This window comes from Grampus griseus (assembly GCF_964374135.1).
Source record: "Grampus griseus genome assembly, chromosome: 2".
Lineage (NCBI taxonomy): Eukaryota > Metazoa > Chordata > Mammalia > Artiodactyla > Delphinidae > Grampus > Grampus griseus.
The window spans coordinates 96,558,938-96,578,894 of NC_139018.1; the positions used below are offsets into that span (position 1 = coordinate 96,558,938).

The 19,957-nt window shown below is 35.8% G+C and overlaps 2 protein-coding genes across 9 annotated transcripts in view; one reads left to right on the top strand and one right to left on the bottom strand.

Annotated features, from left to right (window-relative positions):
- ATOSA (atos homolog A) overlaps positions 1-19,957 on the bottom strand; it is an 87,233-nt gene that overhangs the window by 19,699 nt on the left and 47,577 nt on the right. For 6 of the 8 annotated variants that reach the window (XM_082647648.1, XM_082647647.1, XM_082647646.1 and 3 more), the window contains 4 exons: positions 5,024-5,208; positions 3,870-4,072; positions 3,464-3,589; positions 838-2,686 (listed from right to left, as the gene is read on the bottom strand). In XM_082647648.1, coding sequence (XP_082503774.1) covers positions 838-2,686; positions 3,464-3,589; positions 3,870-4,072; positions 5,024-5,208 — 2,363 coding nt within the window. Of the gene's footprint in view, positions 1-837; positions 2,687-3,463; positions 3,590-3,869; positions 4,073-5,023; positions 5,209-19,957 lie in introns of those variants that run through there. The other 2 variants (XM_082647651.1, XM_082647650.1) reach the window with 1 other exon arrangement.
- The window catches only part of LOC309818501 (translation machinery-associated protein 7-like), a gene marked incomplete at both ends in the record, with an annotated part of 28,380 nt that continues 18,988 nt past the window's right edge, over positions 10,566-19,957 (top strand). The window contains 1 exon segment of the mRNA XM_082648243.1: positions 10,566-10,584. Within this exon segment, the coding sequence (XP_082504369.1) occupies positions 10,566-10,584 (19 nt within the window).

Below are 19,957 nucleotides of genomic sequence, written 5' to 3' on the forward strand. Positions count from 1 at the left end.
TTAAACCCATGTGTTAGAAAGAGATCGTCTGTTGAAAAATATTAATTGGAAACATGGCATACTTTTAAGACTCTAATGTCCGGCAAAACTAATTTGTATGATAAAGAAGATGAATCAAGGTCATTCAGATTTGGATCGAGGCAGTTAAGTAGTTTTCCATATAACTGAGATATAAATTTGTGATACTTCTTGGAAAAATAAAGGAAATTTAAGCCTAGTAATAATTTTCTAAAGTTAAAAAGTGATTTGGTAGACAAATAAAATGGAACTAACTTAAATATCTTTGATTTAGGTAGTGCATTAAAAGCTTACAAAATGTTTAAAGATCTATAATTTGATTATCACCACAACTATAAGCAAAAGATATTCATCGTTCTTATTTTAAAATCGAGGAGACTGAGGGTTTTACAAGTTACGTGATTTATTCAGCTTCACTCAAGGACCAAATTGTCAGGACTGAAACTTGGGTATTCTGACCAACAGCCCAGTGATTTCACTGTAGGTATTCCTAGGCATAACACAATGGGCACACTGCTTGTACTAGGCCAGAGCTGCTATCAAACAATACCTTAAGCTAATGATACAAGTTTCATTTCTGACTCTTATTTACTCTCCAGCAACTGTTCACAGTATTAAAATAAACAAAAAAAGGCAACAGGAAGAATTTACCTAGCATTTGCTCCGAAGTGGGCGGGTTATTTACAAGGATGTTTATTATATCAGACAGTGAGTTCTATAGATAATGGGCATCTTGGGCCTAACTAGATCTCCTGTAAACAAAGTTCAAACCATAACAAATGTTTGAGGATTATATTTGAAATGTTAGATATTACCTACCAATACCTCTTTATTTTTCAGGCGTTCACACGTAAACAAACAGTCTTTTATATTCTTCCTCTGAGAACAGCTTTGAGATTTTTCATCAACCGGATCTTCTTTCTTATCCTGTTCATTGTTTAATTGGTTTGGCTTTTTGCATTTGAAACCTTCACTATCTTTATTGAGGTAATTTTCTATACTATTAAGTTGAGTATTTTGTTCGCATGACTTAGGCTTTTTTGAGTCTTTATCTGAGCACTCATTTGCATGTTTGTTCAAATATCCAGACATTTCCAACACAGTAACATTTATTTTCGAGTCATTTTTTTTTGAATGATCAAACTGGTGATTGTTAAAAGATTCTGGATTATAATTTTCATTTATTATTATTTTGTCCTTATACTTATTTGTGCAAATCTGTTTGTCAATACTGTTACATTTTGAATACTGTTTATTGATTTCATTGTCAATTTCTTGTTCCTTAAATTGACACTCAGAAAGTGTGTTTTCCAATCTGATTGTGAAATCTAAGTTATCTTCTTTGCAAAGAGACATATTTGAAGGATTCATTAAACCAGTGGCTTTGTTCTGTGTCTCTTGAAATGTACTTTGGATTTCACTAGGATTGTTCCGATGCAGATTCCTTCTTGTTTGAGGTTTCAAAGAAGGCTTGACATTACTATTGCATTTAAAAGAACTAAAATGTTTATTAGGTGTTAAGTGTTTCCCTTCACTGATGTTATCTAACAAGGAAAATTTTGTATCAGAAATGGAAACAGAGGTGTCATCCTTGTTTTTCTTCAACAAATTTCTGTCTTCATAGGAACTCCTAAACACTTTAGAAGGAACTGAACTGGAGTCCTGAATGTTGAATGATTGCCGGGGCATGTGAGGTGCTGTTGGATCGATGTGCTCCAAGTGCTGAGCAATCCTTGCAATGACATCTTGCCGCTCCTGGAGTAAAGAGCTTATCAAAGGATTAATCTCACCAACAGACTGATCAGAATGAAGACCATTAGAAATGCAAGTGTCACTTCGAGGAGTTTCTGGTTTTACTCGAATTTTCCCTTCATTGGTGTCTTCTGAGGAGGTGAGCGCTGGATTACCAAAAGAAATGGAGAACGTTTCTTTACATTTTCTCACATTTTCATTTTCTTGTGAAACCCGGAAAAGCTTTGAATTAAGTGAGCTAGATTCTTGTGTATTAAGTGGATGTCCAGAAACATGTGAAGTGTTTGGATCACAATGAATCAAATGCTGAGCTATTCTTGCAATAACTTCTTGTCGCTCCTGAATTAAAGAGCCTATTAAAGGATTAGTCTCACCAACTGACTGCCAGGAACTCTGGCGGCTAGATTCACTAGAATCAATCACTGAAAATGATTTTAAAGTTCTCACTGATGTTTCATGTGACTTTTTATCTCCTATACCACTGAAGCCCAGAATATTGCCTTGAGATGTTCCATAGCCAGATTTACCACTAGTGCCCGGATATAGTTTGACATTTTTGACAGCTGCAGTATATTCTGGAGTTGTGCCATTTTTTGCATGTAATATTATGCTTTCGGGTGCCATGGTCCAAGTTTGTTTGCTACACAGACGCTGTGAACTGTTTGTACTACATTGCTCTGCTTCAGTAGAATTTCGGTGCTGATGGGTTTTAAGTTCATGGTCTTGAACTCTTTTCTCAAAAAGGCCAATATTAGTGTGAATACTACAGGTCAAAACTGGATAATTAGATTGTCTGGGCAAGGACTGAACACTGACTTTCAAGGCCACATTGTGAGACACATTGGGAACAGGAAACACATGTTCAATTGGAGTTTGTGAAAAATTCCACTGTAGGTCTACATCAGCAGCACTGATTCTAGAATCACACAGAAAAAAATGGAATCAATGGATTATAAAACATATCATTATTATATGTTATTAAAAAATGTTAAACAGTCATATACTTACCTTTGTTTGCATTAATTACTATAGAGATTTTATTTTAACCTACTTTACCATGCATGTCATTCTAACAAAACCAACATAAATAGATTATACCTGGAATAGAGACCATCTTCTTTTTAAGAACACTATTCTATTAAAGCATTAAAGCTCAAAAATACTATAATTTAAAATTAGTTGTCAAAACAGAAAAAAGGACTTTCCATTTACTACTAAATAAATGGATTCAGCTAATTCTGTTGCGCATGGTGATTAAGAGATACTCTCTATCTCACGGCCACCTGCCTAAAGAGACAGTTAAGACAGTTGTTCAGCAGCCTGTGTGTTTATAATTTTCAGGATCTAAAAATTAAGTCTACCATTATGGAAATTCAGCAACCCAGAAAGTTTTTCCACTTTATTTATAATGGTGGTACATTCTCATTGTTAGTTCTGTAAAGTAAGCTAAAAAGTTCTCTGAAAACTATTCTACACCAGATTTAACCCAAGAAGCAAAATGCATATTGAGTCATATCTAAATTTCTCCAACTTGTTTTGAAAAACAAGTAAAGTTTTTAATTTTTAATTTCAGTAAATTTTGTCCACTTATATTTAGAAATGAAGGATATAAACTGCCTAAAAGGTAAAATGTCATTCAGTAGCTAACCACTGTAGCTGAATACACATTGTCCTTTTTCTTTCCTAGACATACCTGTAAATAATATTTCGTGGAATAGCACCATGAGAAACACTCAGCCAAGCACTTAATTGAGAAAAAAACACAAATGAGCGGACAGCCAATAGGAGAGTCTTCTCTTCAATAAATCGATCGCCACTCCTAAGGGAAGTAAAAAAGCATCATCTAAATGTCAACAAGTACAAAATGGCTAAATTTTAGAAAGATAAAAGCTGAAATAAACATATCACTCAGGACATGTGCTTTCAAGAGTATAAGAGTGCATTTACCAGTGTCATTTGAAGTCACATAAGTACTAAATATGTAAATTTTACTACATAAATAGAGGGACTCAAAGATATGATATATTATTAAAATAATTTATAGAAAGTAATGGAAAACCTGATTTACAAAGGACAACTTCAAACTCAGTTCAACTTACTGTCGAGGAACTGGCTCCAATATCCATCTTTCTAATAATAACGCATCTTGCTTAATTGCAGGATCATTTAGATCAATCCCTTCTGTGGTGGGCCCATCGTCACTGTAGCAGCAATCTGGTAGTAGCATCACTTCCACCATGATTGGAAGGTTATTCTTCCACAATAATGCGACCTCAGACCTAGTTCGTCGGGCTTGGCGACACTTGGAGAAGATGGAGATAAGCAAAATGGCTCAAGAGCCCACCCAATTTTATATTTAAATTTGAAAAATATAATTGTAAAGCAGACATCTGTATGAAAATGAGTTGCCTATTGCAGGGCTCAGCTCAGGCTTGTCTGCCTATTTAGGTTTCCTCATTAAACAATGCATCAGCACTAGGAGCTCTAGAGTGTGGGGATTAGTAGCAAACAACAATTATGATGCAAATTTTCTCCGGGGAGGATATCTTTGCTCTATTTTGCGGAAAAAGAACTGCCATGCCCAATGTCTGACAGGCCGCAAGATGGCCCAGCCTCGCCTCATTTGTTAATTACATCATCATTAATTAGAGGAAAGATTCATTCTAAGATCAAAATATTAAAAACTCATTTTCATTAAACACTCAAAGTAGACAACATTTTTAGAAGTTTAAAATTTTGGACTACAGTTAAGAGACTAACTGGGAGGAAAATCCTTACAGCAAATTATACGCTACATATCAAAATAAATATTTTTAACAGTATTCTACAAAAACATTAATGATAGCAAAAAGTATCCTCCCATTAAAAAGGGGAGGGATATAAGTGATTAATGTGGGGAAAATAATTATGAACATCAATCTATTAAATAAACAAGAACACAAAGTTGATGAACCGGGGCTGAGACTAAAACTAAAGAAAAGCTAATTCATAGTAACAAAGATAATCTTAAATCTGGTGTGTGTGGAGGCAGGTATGAAACTGGCTGCCCACCTGCCTGCTGATGGAAAAGCCTTTTAGAGCCTTGTTCACAGCCAAAATTATTAGCTGCAGTTCAGGATTAGTACCTTTTCTTTATGTTGTGACCAATTTTATACTTAAATGTGAACATTATAATTGTGATTTAACAAAGTCAATGACAGAATTTAAACAGGTTTATATAAACGATAAAAAACATTCAAAACACAGTTCTCACCTGGGCCAGCTTATCACTACATTCATGTTTGCTAGTTACTGGGTAACAGGACTGTGCTGGAGGGCAATGGAAACTTTCTGTCCGACCTTTAACAGAACATTCAGGTGTTCGTCCTTCTGTTATTAACAAGGCCAGAGAGACCAAGAACTCCTCTGCATCATATTCAAAATATTCATCCAGACTATCTGGTATCAAAAAAAAGAAAGAAAGAAAGATGGGTCCTTGCTTTAAGGTATTCTTGACAAGAACTCTTTTTTTTTTAACATCTGTATTGGAGTATAACTGCTTTACAAGAACTCATTTTTTTATGTCTAAAATAACTAATACCATAGCCCAAATTCAAGTATATTCACTAACAAAGAGTGAAAAGAGAATAAAAGTGAGGCAATTAAAATACAATAAACTCTTGGTACTTCCCTGGTGGCGCAGTGGTTAAGAATCCGCCTGTCAGTGCAGGGGACATGGGTTCGAGCCTTGGTGCGGGAAGATCCCACATGCCACGGAGCAACGAAGCCCGTGCGCCACAACTACTGAGCCTGTGCTCTAGAGCCCATGTGCCACAACTACCGTGAGCCACAAGTACTGAAGCCCACGCTCCTAGAGCCCGTGCTCTGCAATAAGAGAAGCCACTGCAATGAGAAGCCCGAGCACCGCAATGAAGAGTAGCCCCCCCTCACCGCAACTAGAGAAAGCCCGTACGCAGAAACGAAGACCCAACGCAGCCAAAATAAATAAATAAACAAACTTATTTAAAAAACCCAATAAACTCTTAATTCACAAGGTACAGAAGTCAGATGATGATGGATAATTCAAAATTTCATTTAAGACAAAGCCGGTTAAAATTACGGCATAAACTTCAATTAAAATGTTTAAGATTTAGGAGTACATTTATAATCTTTTAGATAATGATATTTTTGGACATCAAATACAATAGTTTTCACACACAAAACTTCTCCAATAGCCAAAAGGTCAAAATGTCTTATTAGGTCATATAAATATTTTCAGCTAAGACGTTTTATTACTGTTATTAAATATTAGAAAAAGAGGCAGATACAAATGTATGTTTCTCCCTTTCTCTCCCTCTCCCTTCCTTAACTAGTTCCTTGTTCTTAGAGCCCTAATTCTGTGATGTGGACACTCACAGCCACAGGGTCCTTCTCTTTCCTTGCTATGCAGTGGTAGTAGTTTCAGAGGAAGAAATTTTATAATTATCCAACAGGAGATGCAGGCCTGTATTGCAATATATGAAGTGTGATATTTTTTGGTTACTAGGCAGTTCCAAACAATCTAACCTGCAGATGTTTCACTTAGATATATTAAATTAAATTTTTTTCACAAGTCCTCCAATTTTAAAAGCACGGTTAGTCTTTAAAACTGTTAACCTGCTATGCAGGTTGAACATGCATGCATGTGTACATGCACACACGAAATTCAATTTATAGTGCAAACTTGAAAAGGTTGCTTTCTCTTATCTCTGCCAGCTAAGCAACACATATTTTAAGTGCCTAGCACACTGTAGTAGGTGACAAGGGGACACAAAGTTGTACTGCACATAGCTAATAGTTTCAGAGGATTTGATTCAGGGACGATTTTTTAAAACAATAGAACACTGAAGCATATAATAAATTCCAAAGAAGTTCAGATAACAGTGGTAAAATTTTGCCAAAGAGGTAGATGTTAAGCTGAACCATGAGAGAGAAAGTGCAACTTGAGCGGAGCATTTGTACAAAAACAGTGTAGAAAAGGCAGGACTGGAGCCTGATTGTGAATAGCCTTGAAGAGTATGACGACGAGTGCCTATTTCTAGCCTCAGGAAGGCCTTACCAGGAAAAGAAGGAGTCTTGAGAGCCAACTTGATTGAGCTGGTATTTTAAGACCATTCAGTCCCTAAAATGACCATTTGCAATATATAAAATAACAGCCAGCACTTAGTAATGTTGTTAGGCATTGCCAGTTCTCACTACTTTCTATACATTAACTCATTTACTCCTCAAAGCACCTCTAGAAGGGACTATTACCACCATTTTTATAGATAACCGAAGCATAGAGAGGTTAAATAACTTGCCCAAGATCACCCAGCTAGGAAGTTGCAAAGTTGAAATTTGAACCTACACAAGTCTGGTTCTAGAATCTGAGTCCCTAACTACCCCACACATGCTTCCTTTCACTGTGGCTACAAATTTTGCCTTTATATACTTTAATAGACATTTGTAAAAATATAAATAATATGTATTCAACATATATTTTAACAATATATTTTGGAATATTGTGGTACAGGATTTGTTTCCAGGAAAAGGACCATAATTTATAATAATGTGCCAAACTGGGGGAAAAAAAGAGGTCTCAACTTTCAACTTTCCTCCAGGAACCAATTAGGTCATAAGCCAAGGGTCTCCTGTGGTCTCCTGGGACTCACTGAGTTAAACCATGGTGTCCTTCAGAGGGAAGCAAAAGACATAAAAACAAATCCATTCAGACCTTTCTCTGATGGTTCTGTGGGTTTTCAAGGCTAGCTCAGGCTTGCCATGGGCTGGCTACATGGGATGATTTTAGCTCCCGGGAGATTTCTCTGGGCTCATCCTTTTCCCTCTCTCAGACTGTGGGGTAATCCTGCAGAGCTAAGAATTGTGGCAGAGCAGTGGCTCTTACACTATGGAAAGCTGAATGATGTCAAGATGTCAGTTACTCCATGTGAGTACCAAGGATGGTTCACAGCCTAAGTAATGTCTCATATATATTTGGCAGTATTTTTTTTAAATTATAATTTATCTCCAAAACCCTAGCAGGATATCCATTGACAGATGAATGGATAAAGAAGACGTGGTACATATATAATACCATGGAATATTACTGAGCCATTAAAAAGAAAGAAATAATGCCACCTGCAGCAACATGGATGGACCTGGAGATATCATACTAAGTGAAGTTAAGTCAGAGAGAGAAAGACAAATATCATATGATATCACTTATATGCGGAATCTAAGAAAAAAAATGATACAAATGAACTTACTTACAAAACAGAAACAGACTTAGAGAATGAATTTATGGTTACCTGGGGGAAGGGTGGGAAGGGGGAATGAATTTATGGTTACTGGGGGGAAGGGTGGGGAGGGGGATAGATTGGGAGTTTGGAATTGACATGTACACACTGTTATATTTAAAATAGATAATTAACAAGGAGCTACTGTAAAAAAATAAAAAACAACCCTATCAGGAAATGGCTTACTCATATACTAGAAATTACCAAGTTTAAAGTGATAAAAATTAAACTGTTATACACTGTAAAGCAACTATACTCCAATAAAAATTTTAAAGAACTGTTACGTGATGACAACCTTTAGGAACTTGTCAGGAAAAATTTATGAGTGTCTGAATTTTAATAAATGAGAATACTAAATCACAGTAGTCATTAGAAAAGTTGCATTATTAAAATTTTGATAATTTCAATCTCTAAAACCTCTGCCATAGCGCAGAGTTTACTGTAATAAAGAATATGACTAAGGAACTGGGAAATTTTATGTCATACTAAAGAAAATTCATTAGATCCGACGATATTTTGAGGACATAGCTTACTCAAGAAATAAGGTATAATTTTTGGGTCTCTGAAAACAATTTACTCTTTACAAAAACAAAAAGTGCTGCAAATCTAGACAAATACGGGCTGCTAAGGCTTACCTACTAGCTATACATTTTAAAAGAGATAAATTATTTGATGTAAAATATAACTTTGAAAAGAACAGAAAGGATGTTATAAATTGTCACAGGCTATCAATGACAATTGACAGTGGGAATTAATCAATCAAATCATAGTCCCTCTGCCCCCAAAACCTCAATGAGGATAGTGCTTACACCACAGTCGGACTAGAAGCCATGACCAGACTAGCTCCTTTTTTGTGGCACACTCTTCTGGCTCCGGAGTTCAGCCATCTTAAAGTTCTTCATCTGTTCTCTCCAACAAAAGAGGTTAATAATTTGGCCACTGGGAAAACCTTAAATAATCAGAATGACCCATAGGTGAAACAGACTAACTTGGGAAGTAAATTCTTCATCACCAAGGCACAAACAGACTGATAAACAATTGCCAGGGGTGTGGTTGAAGGGATTTAGCTGTCAAGTGGAAACTGAATTAGACTTGCAGTGGTTCTTTCAACCTTAAGAGTCTATGAATCTCTGTTCTTCAGAAGTACTTCACAAAAAACCTAGGGGAGAGACCAGAACCACCACTTCCTTCTTGGGAGGCCCTAACCAGGAGCCCCTCTCAATCAGAACTCATCATAAACACTTAATGGTGGTGCCTCTGGATCCTTGATTTAAAACAAAAACCTAGGATACTTCAAAGCTCTGTCTCAAGGAAACAGAAGAAGGTCCTTCCTACCATTGGGCTGCTGTATATACTGTTCAATGTACTTCTAAAGCCTGCCAAGGTAGTAGATTGCACCCCCCTCATATATGGAATAAAATGGCAAGAGAAGCATGAGAACCCCTGGGGGATTGCCAAAAAGAAAGTTTCTCTAAAAATAATGTCCTTTCAAACTTATGATGGACAATCTAATAATACGAATAAAAATTATTCCATGAATTTATTCCAATGAAATAATAGAACAAGTACACAGAGATGAATGTTGAAGGATATTTATTAAAATGTTTATACCAGTCAAAAATAATTGTAATCAATCTAAATGTCCAACAAAAAGGGACTGGTTAAATATACTGTGGTACAGTTTTATCTAAAATAATGATATAGATCTACTTTTGACAAGGAAAGATTATCTACATCATAAGTGAAACACAACTCTCAAAAGAATGTTATGATCATGTGTTTGTGGAATTACACATGCATAGAAAGATATACATGCAACAAAATATTATCAGTCCTATAAAGCAAACACACAAACACATAAACTAAATTTTAAATAAATTACTATTCTCTGACTGGCATTAGATAAATGATAAAGCCTATTAACTGAAAAATAATATGTAAATAAAAGAATTACATAGTGTCATATATTTTAATTAGAGTTATTGTTTTGTAAAACCCCTGCTAAGGAGATCATAGTCTGGTTACTCAGTAGAGGAATTTGTGAAGACACACGTAAGTAACAGCACACTGGTTCTGGTGTTGAAAAATTAGAACTTAGCAGTTTGAAACACTTTTCTGCTTTGCTTTGCTTTCTTTTTTTCTCTTTATAAATAATCTTTTAAAAATAATTAGGTAAGAACTAGCACCTCAAACTGATAATATGAGAAACATATGGATGAATCTGAGAAAGGGTGTTAAGAATTAGTAGAAGAGGTTATGCTCAGAGAATTGGACTCTCAGTTGATATTACCAGTATGTAGGTATGAAGATGGTGCTAAGTGCCATGCTATAATTGCAAAAATTGAGAATAATCATGTAAATGCTTTATACTAACTGTTGAGGGATGGCTTTTCTGAGCAGATAACATTTAATTAAGCCAAGGTCTGAACAAGGAACAAGCAATTCAAAAATCAGAGGAAAGAGCATTCTGAGCAGAGGGTCTAAGGTGACAATAAAGGAGTAATGTCCCAGGAACTAAAAGGTGAGTAAGGCTGGAATGGCAGTAGCAGAGAGGGAAAGTGGTAAGAACTATAGTTTAGAATGGTGGGCAGGGACTACATCACACAGGATTTTGAAGCTAGGGCAAGGAGTTCAGATTTTATCCTAAATGCAATGGGAAGTCACTGGAGGGTTTTAACTAGAGAAGTGACACGATCTGATTTACTTTTTTAAATGATCGCTCTGACTGCTATGTTGATAACAGAATAGGGGAAAAAGAATCAGAGTAGGTATACTAATTAGGAGGTTGTTGTTTTCCAGGGTTGGGGATATAGTTTTGGGAATCATTGGCATTTGGATAGTATTTAGAGTGAAGAGTTACCTAGAAGCATGTAGAGAGTATTCATGACAAAGGCCAGAGGCACTCTAAGAAGTAGAGATCTGTTAGAAGATGATGAACCAGCAAAAGGAGCTGGTATATGTCAAGTATGGTATCATGGAAGCTGCGAGAAAAAAAATGTTTCATGGAGGGCATGGCCAATGGTCTTAAACACTAGTGAGGTTTAATAAAATATAAACAAAGAAATGACCACTGTATTTGACAATAAGGAAGTCATTGGTGACTTTGACAATAGCGATCTCAGTAGGTGGTGATGATGGAAGATTAGATGTGACATACATTGTCAATTATTCTGAAGGGTACAGATGATAAATACAAAAGCCTACTTTCCTAGTCCTCTCTTAACACAATGGCAATTCATGTATCACAATATAAGTATTACACATGCAAAATCATCACTCATACAAAATTGTCGCCAAATCCCAAAAGGGAATAAGAGAAGTTCCCTTCTAAGTCTATGGTACAGGGGCAGGAGATTCTCCCTCTTTATGGTCCTAAAATCCAGTGACTGAACAAGTCACTAACTTGTTCTTCAAATTTCTCTTGAAATTAAACCTTCCTTTTTAACCTCAAAACAGTTACCAAGTTAGATTCCTATTACTTTACACATAAATTACTACACCAGTCTCCTAGCTATGGTCTAGGACTCTAGGCCCTTTTTTATTCATCTTGCACCCTGATGCAGATTAATCTTCCCGAAAGAAGATTAATGCCATTCCATCACATTCCTCAAAGTTTTTCTGTTTGTTGTTTGTTTGTTTTACTGGCTCCCTAACTTCCTATTAAACCCAGTGTGAACTCTTAAGCCTGACATTAGGGCCAGCGCCACTGTACAGAGGTAGCTACTCTGGCTGGGCATTGCCAGATTCTGATGTGAACACTGCCTCTTGAAGTTATACACTGAGGTGACCCTGCTTAAGACTCCACCCACCTCTGGTTCTTAATCTCATCTTTTACTGCTCTCTGTGTTCTACCCAAACTGCTGTCTATACCACGCTCTACTCATTTCTCACCCTGTACCACTGCTTTTTCTTTCTGTACTGCTAACTTTAGCCAACCCTCTCCCAACTGCAGGCACTTCCAGAGTTACACTAACCCATCCATTTCTTTATAAAAATATTCTTAATATTTCATAGATGTTTATCTCCTAATGGGTTAAGTTCTACATACATTGAAATATTTTTGGTTTCTCATTTATATGTTCCAATCTCATAGGTATGTGTTGAGTGTTTCTGTTTTAAGTGAGAATTGTAAAGGACCTTAGAAATCATGTGGCCTAATCTACCTTACTTCCAGATGAAGAGAGTAAGGTAAAAAGACATTAACTTTCTTGCTTAAAGTTGTATGCAGTATGCATACTGGAGAAATCCAGGTTTCTTCATTCCTAGTGCAACTTGACTTATACACCATGAGAAGTCTTTAAGCAGAGAATAAAAGACAAAGCTGACTTTAATGACAAGTGCAAAAAATAGTGGCTGTGGCTATAAATGAAAGCAACTTTATATCTGTACTATTATTTTATTAATACTAGTGACACATAAATATTTCCACTGTCAGAAGAGTACCTTCAAACACAAAAATATTCTCTGTTTTTGTTAGCCAACAACAAAGCTTAAACTGAATTTTAAAAAATCCTCAGCACTCTATTATGAAAAAGGCAAGTGATCTGTAAACAAACTTATCATGGACTGACTTTAAAAGCTTTCTAGACATGTGTGGTTTAAATTCAACCAAGTATTTCTGCTGTACATCTACAGTAACCACCAAAATTCAAAATTATGATTAAAACAATGAATATTCTGAGGTTCTATCTGAAAAACAAAGTCATGTGTATGTTTTTATAATAATCTAGCTCTTTGAAAATTGGCTATAAATTTTAATTGTCACGTAATACAAACATTCAGTTAAACAAAGATGATCATTATCATCTTGAGTTGTGGAGTGTTTTATCAAGTGCTTCCTCATCTTAATTCTCATGATGTAGCATAAAGTAATAGTTAAGAACATGAACTCTGAGGCCAGGCAAACAGTTCTGTTACTTGCTAGTTGTTTGGCTTTGTACAAGTTATAGCGATACAACCTCTCTTTGCCTTAGTTTTTAAAAAATCTATTAAATGGCAATAATAGCAGTATTGACCTTCAGAGGGTAGTTAATAGGTTGTTATTTGTAAAATATTTAGAATATTGCCTGGCACATAGTGAGCACCATACTGTTTCTTTTTTCTTTTATTTTCCATCTAACGTTTCTTAAATTTAAAATAAAATAGGGACTTCCCTGGTGGTGCAGTGGTTAAGAATCCTCCTGCCAATGCAGGGGACACGGGTTCGAGCCCTGGTCCAGGAAGACCCCACTTGCTGCGGATCAACTGAGCCTGCAAGCCACAACTACTGAAGCCCACACGCCTAGAGGCCATGCTCCACAACAAGAGAAGCCACCACAATGAAAAGCCTGCACACTGCAAGGAAGACCCAACACAGCCATAAATAAATAAATAAATAAATAAATAAATTTATTTTACAAAATGAAATAAAACAAAAATAAATGCGAAGGCATAGGTTTTTCTCTCATTTTACAGATGAAAAAACTAAATTTGTAAAATCATTTGCCCAAGGTCACAAACAGTATCAGTAAGTAGAGAACCATCTGTAGGAGCCCACTTTCCACTACCAATAGTTCTTAATAATTCTCAATTATGAAAGTTCATTCTTATTTTTCATTTCACACAAAAAAGACTCATTTTTAGGGTAGAGGTTACCCTACCAACTCAGGGCATAGATTCTAGAAATCTCCTCAGATAGACATATCTTCAAGGATTCCTGGTATTAAAAGAATTTGGACAGCTATTCCTTTCTCTCCTTATGTCTCCCAAGTTTAAAGGTTTCTCAATTTAGATATCATGGAAAAGGTCTGGATCATGCAGTTCCAGAAAGAGCAAGAGGATATCCCACTTAAAAACATTATCCTTATAATGCTTGGCAAAACTGTACAATTACATCTGCTTATAAATAAAATGTTTCAATGTTCTGTTTTGTGCATTCAAAACCACTTAGAGTTAATTAAAACCAAACTTGGTCCCTCTGTCATCAAAGAAAAATAAGCAGCTTCTGTGGGCAAAACTACAGGGGATAAGTTAAAAAGTGGGGCGAGGTGGGGGGAGTCTTGGCTTTTGTATAGAATTCAGGAGTAAGAACTCAAAGGAACCTTCAAGAGTATGTATTTTCATTAATCTATAGATGAAGAAATTGGACTTCAGAGAGTAAAGTGACAGCTCAGACACACAGAGCAATATAATGGTAACGTGAGGCCTTAAATCAAGATCTCCTATGTATATAAAATGTTAAAAATCTGAGGACTTATTTCCAAGTCTCATCCAGGGTGCCTACCTAAACTCTACTCCCCAATTAGTCCAATTCCAATTCTGGCTCAGGAAAGAATAATGGATGGAGACTCAGCCTCAGGTATTTGTTGGCTTAGCATCAAGATCATTCTTACAGCTCATTCTGTATTGGTTATCCAGCCTGTGAATGCTGATTCTGGTCCTTACTGTAAAACATCTTGATGTTTAATTCCCAATCTCTGTTTTCCTTTGAATTCTAACTGGACTTCCCAGTTTACACGGTTACTATTCTGCAATCTTGACAGAATTTTCTTTGTTTCTCTGCTCATGCAACCACTCTGAACCCTGTCTTTCACCACTGAGACATGAGGTGCTTACCTATCTCAGGACTGTTTCCTCAATATCTATTATATCTGATAGGGATTCCTATATGCCATGGCTACCCAAACTAAACCTGACACTTTGAAAGCTGCAAAAGAAGAGTTGTGAATGAGTTGGAAAACCAAAGGGGGAAGGGAAACGGGTTAAAAACCTTAACTAAGGAGTACACTGTTACAAACTGTGTGTTTTCCAATGGAGAAACTGAAAATCTGCCAACTTTTTTCTAGTCCCTGATTTCAGTTAAATTTCAACTCAGGCGGGAAGCAGACACAGAGGGAAATCCTCTCATAAGCTTCATGTGTTCCTACTGCAATTCTTAATCTACTCTAATGGCCGATTGTCTCTAATTAGATTATAAACTCTAGGCATGCAGGAGCCAGGTCTAACACATCCATCATTCTATTACCAGTGCCTAGGACAGTGCCTGGCGTATAGGAGATGCTCAATGAATACATAAGCAAAATGAAAGAGTGGTTAAAGTGTAGTTATTTAACTAATTAATAAGATCTCAGTTGCAGATCAACTTGAGATCTATGTTAAAGTATGACCAACTCTGAAGAATTCAGGTATTATAGGACAAGTGACCTCAGATTATTAGCCCTCTAACAAATGGCAGATTGAAGGTGCCAGGACATCAGGCAATGCACAAGAAGTTCTTTTAGCTTTTATTTTACTACGTTTTTTTAAAAACAGAATTTAACTTATTCACACTGACATTTTAATAAAGAGTTGTTAAAACACACACACGCACACACACACACACACACACACACACACACCACTAAAATGATTATATTCATGTATGTTCCTGGGCCTCAATCATCAGTATCTCAAGAGAATTTGTTTCCTACATTCCAATTTGACAGCCAGTTCTGCCATCTGATAGTGTATTCTCTAAAATGTTGAAAGCAGGTAATTTTTGAGGGTCAGATCTTACAGATATCTTCACACTAAATCTCAGAGACCAAAGGAAAAGCCTTGGCTAATTCTCTAATCACTAATTCTCTATCGTTAACAATTAGCACAACTAGTATAACCAATGGAAATGGACTAAAGGAAGGCAGGCTTAGTGATCTGACGGGTGAGAATTAGGACTTTCAATTATTTTCAATGCTCCAAAATGTTTCTTAAATTTTTCTAAAACTGCTCATGTTTGTAGACATTCTAACAGGCTCAGAACTGGTGTTTTGAAATTTTCATATATATACACAAAAATTTAATTATTGTGAACAAAATCAATATAAAATATTCATTCCATCATTCTTAGATATTTTAAGATTAATAGTATTTTCTAAAGCACTTTGAACTTCTTGAAACAAGGATCTAAATAACATTAAAAGACAAACAGTTCTAGTTCTAAAACTAAAAAAGAACATAAGAGAATTCTGGAAGCATAGAAGGTGCTCCTTTGATATGAGCTATGACAAGCCTGTGTACTCAGAACTCAGCCCATACTGAGTTCCTATGTTCCCTAAATTACTTACAGTCAAGTAATAAGTACTAACCCTTTTCCCACCTTTGCAAATATTGCATAATAAAAAACAGCAATCACCTACCAATTTGAATTTGTTTACCACAACTATTAAATAAATTACAGTAACAAAAAATACAATGCTATGTAGTTTTTTAAAACACTATCATAGACTATATTAAAACTTTAAAAAAGGCATATATTTTATGCCATTTAAACTGCTCAGATGATTATATTATAGGTTAAAAGCTTGCATAACAAAGAAATATGGCATTTATGATTAGTATTTACATATCTTCCATCAAAATAATTTTTAACTAAAAGTGCTACATAGGCATAACACAAAAGAAACAACTCTTTATAGTAGTAAAACAATTGGTGAGTTCATTAAAAAAAATTCAATCTAATTTATGCAATACTTACTACTGAATTTTTCACCCAGTTGTTAGCAGATAGATATTGTCTAGGCACAGAAGAGTAAATAGAGTTCACCAGAAGCCAAGGAAGGTAAAGCTTGTACTTCACACAATTCTGCAAGGCGACTCTCTTCCCAGAGGACTGTAATTGGCTGCCATAACAGACATCTTTTCCTCTACAATCCGAATTCCCAACTACACAAAGCCTCTAATATGTAAGTGCCATCCACATTCCCCTCCTGGCTCCTTACCAATTCAACCACAGTAATTTGGTTAGAGATAAGGAAAGTTTTAAAGAAAACAATCAGAAAAGAATAGAAGGATAAGTAACTAAGAATTGTGATCAAAGTAAAGAGAAAAAAAGGAGGAAAGGGACAGGGAGAAACAAAATAGACAAAGAAGAAAGAATAAACAAGAAAATAAGATGGGGCGGGGGGGGGAATATAAAAGGAAAAATAAAGTATACAGAGTAAGAGTAGAGTTAGAGGAAGCTGAACAGATGAGGGAGGGAAAAACTTTTCAGGGGAGCCATCACTTTCTGTTCTAATTGTTCCTTAGACTCTTTTCCTAAACTCCCATCTTTCAAACATTGCAAAGTAGGCTTCCCTGTCTTCTCACACATGTTCTACTAGCACCCCTAAAAGGAGCCCCAAATTTGTTAGGTAGTTGTATACCCATTGATTAAAAACATTTTAAAGTAGAAAAGGCCAATTCAATCTGGATTTCAGTTCACAATAGTGTTCAAAAGGTACAGAGCTTCAATTTAGTGAGCATAAAATATTAACTGTAACCTAGGCAAGTTGCTGTCTTAATTATTTCTCTGGTAACTAAGAGATGATTTATTGTTTGATAACCATATTGCTTATAATAATTTTTCTGTTGGTTTTAGATAAATGATCTTAAAGATTAATTTTTCTAAAGGACACATAATAAGCCAAAATTATAACTGTGAATTTTAAACCTGAAATATTAAAATTTTATGTTCTTCTATAGAACTGTGATGGTTCTAAACTGTGGCCTAACTTCGAGGAAAAAATTGGTTTTATGATCAAGTAGATGTAAATTCAAATACTGAGTGAATCTAGGCAAATTAAAATAATTCTTTGAGAAATTTCTGAGAAAAAAAAGACTCTGCCCTTTGATCTCTGGCATACACTGCTATGGTAGGAATTATCAAATTAAATTTCAGTTATTATTTAACCTTAAACAGCAAACCTCATGTAGTTGACAAATATTTATTTATTTATTGACAAATATTTAAAAACCCACTATAAATTCACTGCTCTTTATGGTCAGAAGACATTCTTAGTAAAGTTTTCATACAAAGGGCCAGAATACAAATTAATTATTGATTTCAGGCTGTATTTCCTTCATAATGTATTTGATCCAAGGAATGCCATGAAGCATAAAACCTTCCCATCTCCAGAAATGAAATGAGGTTATATACAACATAACTGATGGTCAAAGTGAAAATTAAAATTCATGTAAAGATCTAAAAATAAAATTAACCTTTAATAACTATTTCGTAACTGCAATACATAAAACATTCACTGCAGAATTTGATTTTACTGTTTTCACAAAGACAGTAGGATCCAGTGAGGACAGTCCTGGGCAAGTTCAGGCATGTCACTTAATTTCTTCATTTATACAATGATAATGGTAAGTGTCAGGGGAGAAAGGAACTTCTTCCCTTTACCTGGGTTGGGTCTCTGTACACAGGGAGAGCAGGACTTTACCACAACTCTTATCTTCCACCAAGGAACATACTGGGGAGAAACGCATGATTTCTATATTCATCCATTTTATGAATTCTTCCACAAGGCCAGTAGGATGGCTGACATGACTGGTTTGATTTTGGTAGTCACTGTGCTATTTCCAGTCAAAATGGAGTATTAGGGACTTGATTTACCCACACACCTAAACCACAACAAAATACAAACAACTGTTTCCAGACACTGGACAACAGACAGTGTAAGACAGTGATCTCTGAGAGAAAAATAAACAGGTGAGCTCTAAACTGCCCAACTTTAATGCCTGGAGAACGTTTCCAGGCCGAAGGACAGGGAAGGAGAAGGCAGATGGAATCCAGCAGTCTCCCTGAATCGAGCACAAAAGAACTAAGGGAAAGGGAAGTTAGGTGGCTAGAGTCACAGGGCAGAGTACCAGACAAGGGAGAGTAGCACAAAGAAGGTGAGCTCAGGAGAAATAGAGAAGGAGTGAAAGAAGAAAACTGTCAACCTGGAATTCCTGAAAAACAAACAAACAAACAAAAACCTTAGACCCAGAAAAGCTGAAACAAGTTTATCACCAACAGACCCTCACTACCAAAAATGGTAAAGGAAATCCTTCTGTCAGAAAGAAAATTAAACCATTTGGAAATCTGGATCTACACAAAGAGAACTGGAAATCATAAATATGTAGGTAAATAAAAAATAATTTATTATTTGTTTTTAAATCACTTTTAAATAGAACTATTTAAAGGAAATGTTGAAGTATTTGAAGGTAAATACTTCAAAGTATTTGAAGGTAAACTGTGACAAGTTAATTATTGCATACTTTAAAGTAACTACTGAAAAAACAAACAAAACATACCCCCATAAGTTAACAAAGGAGATAAAATGAAATTATTCAAAAAAAACCCCCAAACTGTCAATCCAAAAGAAGACAGAAAAAGAAGGATAAAGGAACAAAGACCAGATGGGACAAATAGAAAGCAAATAATAAGATGACAGATTTAATCCCATCCATATCAACAATAACCTAAAATGTGAATGGTCTAATTAAAAAGCAAGGATTGGGCTTCCCTGGTGGCGCAGTGGTTGAGAGTCCGCCTGCCGATGCAGGGGACACGGGTTCGTGCCCTGGTCTGAGAGGATCCCACATGCCACAGAGCGGCTGGGCCCGTGAGCCATGGCTGCTGAGCCTGCGCGTCTGGAGTCTGTGCTCCACAGCGGGAGAGGCCACAGCAGTGAGAGGCCCACGTACCGCAAAAAAAAAAAAAAAAAAAAAAGCAAGGATTATCAGATTGGTTAAAAAAGCAAGACACAACTGCATACTACCTATAAGAAATCCATTTTGAATATAAAGACACAAATAAGCTAAAAGTGAGTGCTAACACTAGCCAAAAGAAAGCTGGAGTGGCTACAGTAATCAGATGAAACAGATTCCAGAGCAAATGAACTTGCAAGTGATAATGGTGGCCATTTCATAATGATAATGAGGCCAATCCATCAAGAAAGCATAACAGCCCTAAACATTTACGTACCTAAGAAAATAGCTTCAACAAGTATAAAGTAAAAATGATAGAACTGTAAGAAGAAACAGACACATCCACAATTATATTTGAGATTTCAACACCCACTTTTTCAATAATCAATAGAACAAGTAACAGAAAATCAGTAAGAACATAA